Here is a 12,042-nt window from a genome sequence, read left to right as displayed (position 1 = left end):
AACCCGGCGGCCAAAAATAAAATATGATGTGTAAAAATAGTAGAAGAATCCATAAAAATGTGCGATGCACTTACATAGATTAGAGAGCAGAGAGTCGTCGAGTGCTTTTCAGTTTTCCCACTCAAGAGCAAAAACTAAGAGCGTTTTAGGCCCGATCAGCTGGGATGCATTAGCTTTTGGGCCTATTGGCTTTTTGAAAAACGCGTTATGAAAATGGAAAGTGGAATTGCATACGACCACAAAAAGTAGAAGCGTAAGCCGATTTGAAAGGCAGCTATCGAAAACAGCTGTTTTGCTTTCAGCGGAAATACTATGCAGACGAATTTCAGTTGAACGAGTGTGAGTGAGTGTGAGTAGGAATCACTTGTATTCGATCATCACCGTGAGTCAGGTCGAAAATGTGACTAAGCCTCTGTCCATAAATGAGTATCGAATTTTCGGCGTAGGCTTAATGCGACCAAGTTGGCCTTTTTTCGGTTCTTGGGCCAAAATGAAACACATACAGTTGCGAAAAAAATAATAGCACCACCATAACGTATTTTGTTGTCGATCAAATAAATTAAGGTGAGGTACCGATATCACCAAATACTAATTTTTCGCATAATGCTAGATATTTTTCCTATCCAAAAATGAAAAAAAAAAATTTGAATTGTCCATACCTTGATTTTTTATAATTTTTTTTGGGCGGCAAGGTCTAAAATGAGGCGAAAACAAAAATAGCACCACTATCGATTTTTTCAAATATTCAATACTTGTCGGCGGTTTGTTTTGGTGAAAAGCACATGGTTATAAAAATTGACATTTCTATTACTATTTCCAACATTATTTTTGAAACATACCTTATAAAAAATTATTAAAATGGGACGAGGAAAGCATTGCTCTTCAGATAAGCGTGGCATGGTCAAAAAACCAATTTCTGAAGGAAAATCACACAGAAATATTGGTCTAATCCTTCAATTCTAAAACAAAATGATAGGAAATGCAATCACATACAAAGATCCGAAAACGTGGAGAAACAATCATTGGCACCACTTTCAAAGCTATGCCGAGGCAAAGTTTATTTTATGTTTAAAGCATTTTTTATGTTCTATTATTTTTTGCCTATTTTTCATTTTCATATTCTTATAATTAAATTCATAAAATTGTATTTTTTTTTTTTATAAATGAATTGTTTACTTTCTAAAGTATTTCAGTCTTTTAAACCTAATTGTAGTAAACTTATTCAATTTTACTGCAGTGTGCTATTTTTTTTTCGCAGCTGTACATATACCAAAGGGGAAGCACATAGCGAAAAATCACACATCTTGGGAACTGTATAAGAGATTTATACTTTAATCAACAAATTTTAAAAATACTCCAATCTAGAAACATTAAAATCAAAACTAAAAAAATACTTGGATTTTGGCTCAATTTTGATCGGAAACCCAGTTGACTCTTGTATTATGTGCCCCGTTTATTTGACTTATTTAAATACAATAGCATTTTCCGGCAGTGTGGGTATGGTCTTTGGGCCCGCCTTCGCTCATTTGCATGTCGCTCGGCCGGAGTTTCAGTCGCGATCTCCGTCTGGGTCTCAGTCTCAGTCGAGTGATTGCCGCATCTAGATAATCCAATCCATCTACTCCAACACTTGGCAGTCATCTAGTTTCCCTCTTGGCCGACCAGCCAGCCAGCCAGCCCACTTCCTCGAGTGGACAACACCCCCAGACAATCGATATACAAGTATAAAAGTAATCCAACTGTTTTTTCATGCACTTGCTGTTGTGGTTTTAATTAGTAATTGGCAATCGCACATCGTTGAGCAGATTTTGAATTACCAGGGCCACTGGCACTTTGGGGGTGTAGCGAGGTGGAGGTTTTTGAAGAGGGGCGCCAATTTAATTGCCAACTGATTGTTATGGCATTTGGAATTGCCTTGTGGCACGCCATTGAGTTGGGCTACAAAAAAATATATATCGAACTGTGGGGAGGAGATGGCAATTTGCATGCCAATCAAGCGAGGATTTCATATAGAAACCTAAGGAACTGGGCTTTGATTTAAGTCAGGCATTGTTTGCACAAAACTTAATGGTTTATTAACGATTAAGTGGACTCACCCACTTAGTCACTGAACTGCTGGGCACCAGCTGCCGCCCATAACTATTGCCATGTATTACTAAACCACTGCCCACGCTCACGCCCAAAGTCTTCGGAATTCCGCCTGTCACAACCAACATCCGTCTCAAGGCAACCAGCAAGCAGCACAGCCTCTACAACCTTACGAAAAGCAAAAAAACAACGAAAAAACTCAACTGAAAACTCAGACTCGAACTCAGACGCCACTGCAGACAATTTCCCGTTTGGTCTCGGAATGCCGGCAAATTGAAATTGCAATCGAAGAGAAACGACAATTTATTCGCACAACGTCATGTGCTTAACACAACACTGTGTCACATAAATTGTGAAAAATTACGATTCAGTCAATAGTGCTGATATTGATTCTTATCCAAGCCTATTATTGAAATTATGATATTAAATATTTGAATATTCTTAGAGTAAATAACGTCTGAAAGTACACAGAAGGCGCCCATATTATATATATGATCCATACGATCATTATGTCTGTCGTCCGTCTTGTCCGTCTTGTCGTCTATGAACTCGAATTCATACAACTAAATTGAATTAAGCATACGATCAACATAACCACGAAGTTGTCGATTCATGTTGACACTCTAACGCCAAAGCCAATGCAGTCACATTTGAAAATGTTCGATATTTTTTATTATTTGTAAATTCTAAGATTAAAAAATTTTACTTTGACAAACGAATGCCACACTTTTAAATTTTTATTTTTTTTTTTTTATTTTAATTTTATCATTTAAAAATTTTGCAATTAACAAACGCAAAATTCATGTAATTTCATTTACTATATTATAATATAACTGATATACTTTTTTTTTAATGTCAATTCAAAATGAAGCGATAACTCGAAGCAAGTATTGTCTTATCGTCATTATATATTATTTTATATTATATTAGTAAGCTCTAATTTGTTTTCTAAAACAGAACAAATAAGCAAAAAACACTTTATGGATTCCTAATTCATTAGTAATTAAACATTAGTCAAACTAATTACGCATGCAGAAAGTTATTATTAAAGTAAACACACTTCTCCTTAAACAAATAGGATTGTTTCATTTAAAATTAAACCGCTCTGAATTTGTAAGGTTCGGCTGCTGCGAATGGAGACATTATCCGGCATTAAGTTTTTGCAACTCTCGAAATAACCAGAAAGATAAGTGTGTCAATGTGGCATTTGGCCAGGCTTATTGTGAACAGTCACAGTGTAAACAAGTCAGGATGGAATGCCGGCTAAGTGGACTCCCCCACGTCCCCAAACTCCACGAATACCACTGAAAAGTTACATTTTCCCCCTTTTTTTGACTGACTGATTCCCTTTTTTGCTGACTTTGTAAACAAAGGTGGCAAAACGGGAAAAAACAATGGTATATGGAATACTCGTGTAAGCTCACTTCACTTCAAGGGTGCCCTGCCCCGTGGGCCCTCCTTTATGGAATATGGAATGGGTTTGGGTGACCCACTGAAGGCAGACAGTCCCCAGTAGTGAGTGTTGTTACCCATCCCCCAGCCGAAAGAGTAAAACTGGTTTACAACACCAAGTAGTGGGCGTTTCTTACACTGGAAACAAAGATCCTAACTAACGAGAGGAGCAAGGAAATAAATTAACTTCCAGAACTTTGAAATATGTTTGTAATTCATGGCAAATTTAAAATAATTATTTAATTCATTATTATTAATCATATATCACATCAAAAAAAGTGAGTGTGAGCCTTCGCATACAATTAATGTAAGTACTTCCCCCAACATTGACGCTTTGTTTTCAAAGTGTACTTGGTTTGCTGTTCACTTTTATTCGCGTGTAATGTCATTTAAATGATTGCTCGATTGCTGACAAAGGCCAACTTGTTTCGCAGCAGTGACGTCATGGTCACTCCACCCACACAGATATCGGCAAAAACATCGCTGTGATATATATAACAGGTCATAAATATCCATAAATTGATATTGGCTGGAGCTGAGATCATTGCAATTTCTGTGAAAGCCACAAAAGCAGGAACGCCTTGAATGAAACTCCCACTGGAGCTGAAAAGTAATGCCACTTGATCTAGCAAAATAAAAACATTGCACAACATCTGCGGAGTATAAATACGAGTATATATTTATATTTATACGTGTATATGTACGTCTTCCCCCTCGATAAAGTATCTTGACCTCGCATAGTCCGAGTGTCTCATTTCGTGGCTGTTGATCGTCACTGGCAATTAGTAGCGTAATTAAATATTTGTGTACAAATAATTCGTACGAGTGTGGCTCTGCGTACATTTTTATATAGATTTTATTTATATTCAAGTGCTTTGGCGGTCCTTCGCTTTGATCCACAGTTTTGGTTTCTCATTTGGAGTTGACAAATTGACACACAAAATTGCTTATCTTAATGAGTCAGAAGAGTTTCTCGGCTGTATTGGGGATGTGGGGGAGCAAAAGGCACCCGGGGATGGGGAGACAATTGTCTGGGAAAGGTGCCATATGGCGTTTTGTAGCCTTGGGGGGAGTTAGATACCAAGATATTTACTGCATGTGCGTGTGAATATGATTCACGAGTATCACCTGCCAGCCAGGAAATCAAGACGTTTGTTTGGCTTTAAGCGCTACAGTTTAGTTCGGCCATTACTCCATTTTTGGTCGTTACATTTGCCTTTCAAAAGTCATATTACTAAGATAAAGTTTCTTATAGAAATTTCTTTGGTTAACATACTAATATCCTACAATCAAATGTATTATTTGAAAAGAAACAAGTTTTTTACTGGTCGTTTTAAGATCATCAAATCATCACCGATACATTCAGATGTGTCATCAGACTTTAGTCATTAGATTCCAGAACATTTAAAAGTGCCATAACTTAAGACGAATAATTACCGAAAGCAGTCGTTGGGAATAGAGAGATAAAGATATGGGGAATGGGGAAACATAACGAACGCGAAATGCAAATTGAATTGAAAACTAATTAGAGATATCTATACAAACACAGGCACAGCCCATCGAGATATAGATACACAGCTGCAGAACGATATGGAGACACCAGAATACATATCGACAATTAAAAACCACAAAGCTAAAGGAGAATCGCCGAAAACAGAGAACGCGAATACAAAATAGTACCATACACCCAATGTCACAAAGAAACAGAAGCAGAAACGGGTAACAATTGGAGAATAAAACAGTCTGGAACAGAGAAACAGTTATCAGTTTTCAATTAACAACATCGTGTTATGTCGGTAGGCGTATCTTTAACTTCCAGATACAACTCAAAATGCCAAAAATAAAAACAACCATTTCGTGTGATAAAAATACAAACGATTTTTATGGGGAAACAATAGGGAAATTGGAAAATGGTTGATCATTATTGAGTATAATCAGCATAAACATTTGTCAAAATCAAAGCTCTGTTTGCCTAATAACTTTTCTTTGCAACTCAGACAGTTTGACCTAGTTCCATAGATATGTCATTAAAATACAACTCTGCTGACTTCCTTGTGGCAACTGTACTTCCGGTGACGGACGCCGCCTGTTGCCGGGCTAATTTACCCATTAAAACCGATCGTGTACGTAAATGTGCTTGGAATATCTAATAGTTTTCCGCCACATAAACACAGAACGTAGACACTCGCTAGATTTATTAATGAAATCTGTACGATGCAGCGATCAAGGGGATTGGCGGCACCCCCTCTACGTTTCGCGATGCGATTTCGACCAAGCCTATTGACAAGCTAACTGAAAAGTTCGATAACGATAACGCGATAATGAGCCGAGCACTTCATCAAGACGCTGTCGATTAATGGTAATGGGACAGGCCAGGTGATAACACCCATCTAAAAATAAATGCTGTCGAATATGCTGTCAAAGTAATCCGAAAACGAAATCGAAAATGGTTCGCTTTAACGTATTATAACATGGCCAAAAAACTAAAAATATTGCTTCATACCCACACGCAAACGGCCAAATATTCAAACACCAAAATTGGTTCACTTTGCGCAGGCGTAGCAAAAGGTGAGAAAATCAAAATCAAAATGCAAGAGTAAAAGTTTAAAAATACATACAAAGCACAATTGTAAACAGAGGACCGTAAGCAAATATTATTTAATCGAGGCATTAACACATCTTTCAGCTTATCCAAAGCAATGCGATTTAGGGGGCGTTTTACTCTTTATAAGCAATAGTTATACGCTTTTTTCCCCTTTTTCATGGAGCTGGCAACTGTTTGTGGGCTAGTTTTCCGCTTTCCGTTACATGCATTTGGCCAAATTGTGTGTGGGCTAACTGGCTCAGGGCTAATTAAAACTCAGCGGCGAACAAGGAGAATTACATGGGGGAAATACACAAACTTGGTACAAAAAAAGCGAAAAACTCCATTAGTCGGGCGAAAAACTTTTCATTTCGCATTTGAAATCGGATTTGGGTTCGGATTTGACTATGGAATGGGAACATGAGGGAGCATTTGTGGAGGTGTCTCACTCTCTGGAGCCTTAATCCCAGACATCAATCTCAATTTATAAATATCTCCACAATATACACACATACCCAAAGCTCGTTAAGGTAAAACGAGTTTTGTTTTCATTTTCATTGACGATCTTGGGCGTTTCTTACTTATCGAATCAATTTCAATTGAAAGCAATTACAACTGAACGCTGACGCATGTGCATTGTCACGCTGGAAGTGTTTTTTCTGAAGTAAGATTAAATGTTTTATGTATCGGAGTTGTTGAGATCTTGACAATATGCCGAAAATCTGAAAAGAGATTAAATAAAACCCGTCATCCTCATACAAGCCAAGCTTTAAAACTTAGCATTTTGCATTTTAGGAACTCTAAAAGCGAACCACGAATTGCTGAAATCTTGATAACTCCCATATTCAATGAACCAGAAAACGCATGTTGCTACTGATCTAAAATGTAATTTATTTCCGTGGGCTGCGATCCGAGATTCTTTCACCGCTCGACAATCCCTTAAACTGCTCACCGTCAGAACTTTATAATAGACATAGCCTGGGCACAATGCGACAAGTATTCAATAGACATCGCATTCTAGTGTGCCTCCATTTGTGTGTTAGCCTTTTTACTTGATTATTGTGCGGCACTAACAATGCCCTCAGGCATTGCGACGGCGACATAAATTTCGATTTTTCAGTTGCCATTGCAAAAAGTGCCAAAGGAGGGAGATTGGGGGAATATATCTAGTGCACATACATAGTTCTGTGGGCCGCAGAAACTCCGTTGGCGGAACAGAAATAGAACTACAAGTGACTGACAGACAAAACGGCAAAGCTGGCACAGGGACGGGTTATATGGGGATGGATATACTCGTACAGAGGGGCGGGTATGCAGGGGGGATCGGCTGGGCGGAGGCTGCAACCGTTAGCGTGGAATTAGCGCATAATAATGCTGCGTCGACGATGCAAAATGGCTCAGAAGCGAGTGGAAATGCGAGCACAGTTTGGCCAGCACTGCCAACTGCCAAGTGCAATGAACCGCCGAGTGGTGGTGCTCAACCGTTGGGTGGCCCAGTGGGTGGGTGGGGCACGGTGGGTCGGCCAAATATTTGCGCAACATATTGCCATTTGAATGGAGCTATCAGCCGGGGATTACCTCAATTGCGTTACAGTGTTCGCTGGCTATATAGCAGTTAACATGCAAGTTTCTTTGTACACAAACTTCTGGCAGTTTAACCAATCATCAGCTACAGCGGTCGCTCGTTGGGCTGCACATTTAGTTCTATTTTAAAAACCATCTTAAATAGTAAAGGGAGAGAAGCAAGGTTCAAGTTCACCTTAACGAGCGACCACTGTAGCGCTTTCTCGGTTTAATAGTAATCAATGGAAACGGTTGAAACGGGGGCACTCACCTGCTATGCGGAGAACCGCACGATCCGCCGGATCCAGCTGCAGGATGCTGAGCGGCTTGTCCTTAGCCCATTCGCTAAGGGATTCGCGATCCATCATGATGTTGGCGGCACTCCCCGTGGACGCATAGATGCGGCGTCGCTGGCACAGCTGCTGCTCCGATTGGTGCAATCGCGGCTGCAACTGCAACGTGGGGCACGACGGCGATGGTGCGGATGGCGATGGTGATGGCGAATGGTGGTGGTACGGATGGTGATGATAGTGGGAGGATCCGTGGGTTCCGTGGGATCGACCGCCTCCGACGCCGCCGAGGAGTGCCGCCTGCGGGGAGTGTGGCGACTGGGGGGTGGAGCGCGAGCGGACGTAATTGCGGGGGGACGCCGTGTTGTTGCCGTTTCTTGTGGCTGCGTGGTGCGGAGGATGGTGGACGGAGAACGTAGAACGGATGACGGATGACGCAGTTTCCCGAGTTTTCACGGATGCGTTTGTGCTGCGGCAGCCTCTTGTGTTTACTTTGATTGCACTCGAGTTTCCCTGTACTTAATCTTAATTTTTAGCTAACTAGAATTTGGCTAGCAACATATTTGCTAAATTATAATACTTAAACTGCAAGAGAAATAAAAATAAAACGAAAATTTAGTTATTTAGTGTTAATTTATCAAGAAAATATTATGAATCGCTTATTTAAAAAATTGTTCCGGAGTTTTTTGGATGTGTTTAGATTACAACATTGTTATTTTGTTATAGTGTGTATTTTACATAATAGTGTGCACGAAATTGCCTCATTTTAAATTTTTTTTTATATAAAAGCAGAATTGTTATTATTGAGTATTGGAATAGAAGCAGCCACATTATTTTGTATTTTAATTTTAGTGTATTTTCAGAAATTCAAAACGCGCGCGCATTTTTATTTCGCTGCATACTTTTAGGCTGCTTGAAATCTAAAGTTTGAAATGCATTTACACACTTATTTGCATATTTAATGGGTGAACTGGTCGGCAGTGGGACTTTAATAGGGGGTAAGGAGGAGGCAGAGGGAGAGATTTCCACCGCCTTATCGCTGTGCTCTCAATTGCACGCAGTAGGTCATTGGCAAATTAAGCGGAAAATAATGAGCCATTAATGTATAAAAATATACATGAAAGCAACTGCTGATAATTCAGCACAGTTTTGAAGTGACTGTGCCTCGGCTATTTTTTCGAAGTAGAAACAAATCGAATTTGCAGCGGAAGCTCATGGCAAAAGCAATCGCACCTTAAAGAAACCACCAAAAGCAACGACAGAAAGAAAAAACGACAACAGTAAGCGTAGTTTTATGTGTGTGTGTGGGCTTGAGTGGGAAGTGCATCAAAATGTCAACAAAAACCGCAAAGAGAGATGGAAGAAAAAGAGAGCGACCGGTTTTTTCCAGTTAGAAGAGAATGCGCATGCGCAAAGTTTAAATACCGGAAATGAAAAGGAAGAAAAAGAGTGGCAGAGAGGAGACATTTGCAGAGGGGAGAGCCGAACGGAGCATTTGTATGCAGCTGGCCAAAAGCCATAAAAAAACAAGAAGAACTAGAATTGTTATTGCTTTTGGCCCGTTATTGTGACTTGGTTTTAAGTCTCTCTTTCTTTCCGTCTATACTTCGCTATCTCTCTTCCTCTTTTATATTGGCAAAAAACACATTGGGTTGACAATATAGAACGAACCATTGTTCAAATTGTGAAAAATATAAAGGAATTTCAATTGTAAAGATTTAGAAACTACTAAATTAAGTTTTGGATGGATGTCATATTTTTGAAATTTGAAAGGATACTCAAGTTTTAAGATTAAAATATCAACTTGCTTCTTCTAATTTTTTAATAAATTAGTTCCGTTATTGGGATATAATTAATAAGAAATTAAACTCGCAATGAGCTGTATTAACCCATTTAAACACAATTTAAAACGTGTAAAATGTACTCGTAAAACGGAAATTGGTGAGAAACCAAGTCTATAAAGTAGAAAAAACCAAAAACTATTTAATTTGAAAAGCGAAACAGTTTTGCAGTGCTATTAGTATGGCCGCACCTGTTTTGCAGCACCGCTCGATTGCCAATTATCGCTGCTAAATTGAATTATTATTGGGTATTGGCGATTGCCGCGTGGGATCGACGACTTGCGGGCTTTTATCAGCTGCTGCCGCTGGCACATAAACAAACTCTAACTGTACAATGTGGAGCGTTAAATAAAATCGCTCCATAAATGCCAGCCGAGCGACTAAATATGGAATGAGGCATATGGGGAATACGTGGAACGTGCCGGGGCTTCTGATCAGATTTCCGTCAGTGGCTCTCAAACTGGGGGCAATCAACAGGTTTACTGACGGCCTTTGAATAAAAAGAGTTATCAAACGATATACGAGCGGCGAGAAAATATTGGGTTATACTATTTTGGTGTTCCACCTTTGTGGTTACCTTTTTTCCATGTGCGTGATTCGGTTCGCTTATCAGTTGCCAGCAGATAAGCGAGGCAGTGTGTTTGTGATTGCGCTCATGACTTGATAAGTTTCACGGCGCCCACGAAACTGCTCTCTTTCGGGTGAAAGATCTTCAAAATATGTATCTTTTACTTTATTTTATGTACATTATAACAAAATGTTAGAAGATGATATGCCAAACTTTATATGTAATATGATATGATATTCCAAGATATATGCCCATGTATACCTTATTCATATTAGTTCCTCTAGTTATAATAAATTGAATTTCAAATTCAATTATTGAATTAGTTTCAAATCTTTATTTTAAATGTTAGTTCAGATGTATTGCTACTTCTAAGCCATGTAGTATTGTAAATTGGCTGTTTCGGCCATTTGAACTAACAGATTCCTTCTACCTGAGAAACGGAACATGACGCTGATCTAATCGGAGACCTTCTATATCTACATCTACGTTTCTACGACTGATTTACGATTCCTCCCTTCCGGCGTGTAAGACGGCGGCAGACCCACATTTAGTCTTAATTTGAACCAAGCCACTCGGCATTAAACTTGCAAATTAGATGCGCAAATTGAACGAATAAATGGCGAACGAAAACGAAATCGAAAAGAGCCAGTCGATTGTAGTCCGATGCCCGCCGACTGAGCGCTGTTCATACCAAAAGCAGCAGCTGTTGTGACAGTAAAAATAACACAAATGCGGCGCCGGCCAAACAAAAAGTGAGCAAACTAAGGTTGCCGAAGGCCAAGGGCTCTGTGTAAATGAAGGAATTAGCAGACTGCCGCAGCCAAAGGCGCATGGGAATGCAAACAGAATGTATCTAGAGTCTAGACAGTATCTTCTTGACGAAGTGCCAGCGAAATGCCTCTTAAGAAACCTAATCTCTCAACAGAGTCATAAGGGGATTTTAAAAAATTTCACAAACTTTGAATTTTTATATTTTTAGAACCTAAAGAACATTGTTCAACTAAAATATAAAGCAAAATTGCTGTCAAGTTCCTTGTGGTAATGCATGTGTCTAATATTGTGGTTAATGGGCAAAGAAGTTATAATTTGAACATGCTACAAAAGTATATTTACTTTATTATTCACTTAAATCTCATCCAACCATTTTACAGCAATACTTTTTAAAATATATGGGTATTTTAAAAAATGTTTAATATTGATGACTCTTAAATAGCTGTTATTTCAGTTTTAAGTATGTTTAAAAAGCTCAGAGCTTCAATTTTTATGAGTATTAGCAAATATAGTATGCAAATAATTTGTTGAACCCAAACACAAAACTTTAAAATGCCCATTATTGTGACATGAAAATCATATAGTGTCTGGAAAAAATGCTAAACGAATATAACAAACAGTTGATCGATATTTGCCAATTAGACCCTGTACCCGAAGCACATTATTTCCGGCGATCACTTTTATCTTAACAACAACAACTCGACTTTATGATCCAATGCCACTCAAAGCGCCATTCCATTTCACCATAAAGATATGGAGGGGGCCCTTGAGATAAGGGCTTGAGGGACTGAAAGAGAGCTAATATACGGAATTGAAATTTTTCTGGACGGAATGGGAACCCACTTATTCGCGTAGGTGTCCCCAGTTCTCACAGGGCTCTCGTGG

General features: G+C 39.0%; 1 protein-coding gene across 5 annotated transcripts in view; it reads right to left on the bottom strand.

Annotated features, from left to right (window-relative positions):
* The window catches only part of LOC122613623 (microtubule-actin cross-linking factor 1), a 68,471-nt gene extending 60,380 nt beyond the window's left edge, over window positions 1–8,091 (bottom strand). For all 5 annotated transcript variants that reach the window (XM_043787885.1, XM_043787896.1, XM_043787895.1 and 2 more), the window contains exon 1: window positions 7,959–8,091. In XM_043787885.1, the coding sequence (XP_043643820.1) occupies window positions 7,959–8,055 (97 nt within the window). In that variant the 5' untranslated portion in view covers window positions 8,056–8,091. The remainder of the gene's footprint in view (window positions 1–7,958) is intronic.
* Between the last annotated feature and the right edge of the window lie 3,951 nt (window positions 8,092–12,042).

Source organism: Drosophila teissieri, chromosome 2R (genome assembly GCF_016746235.2).
Source record: "Drosophila teissieri strain GT53w chromosome 2R, Prin_Dtei_1.1, whole genome shotgun sequence".
Lineage (NCBI taxonomy): Eukaryota > Metazoa > Arthropoda > Insecta > Diptera > Drosophilidae > Drosophila > Drosophila teissieri.
Note: the sequence above shows the minus strand (reverse complement) of the source record. Positions and strands in the feature narration are given on the sequence as shown.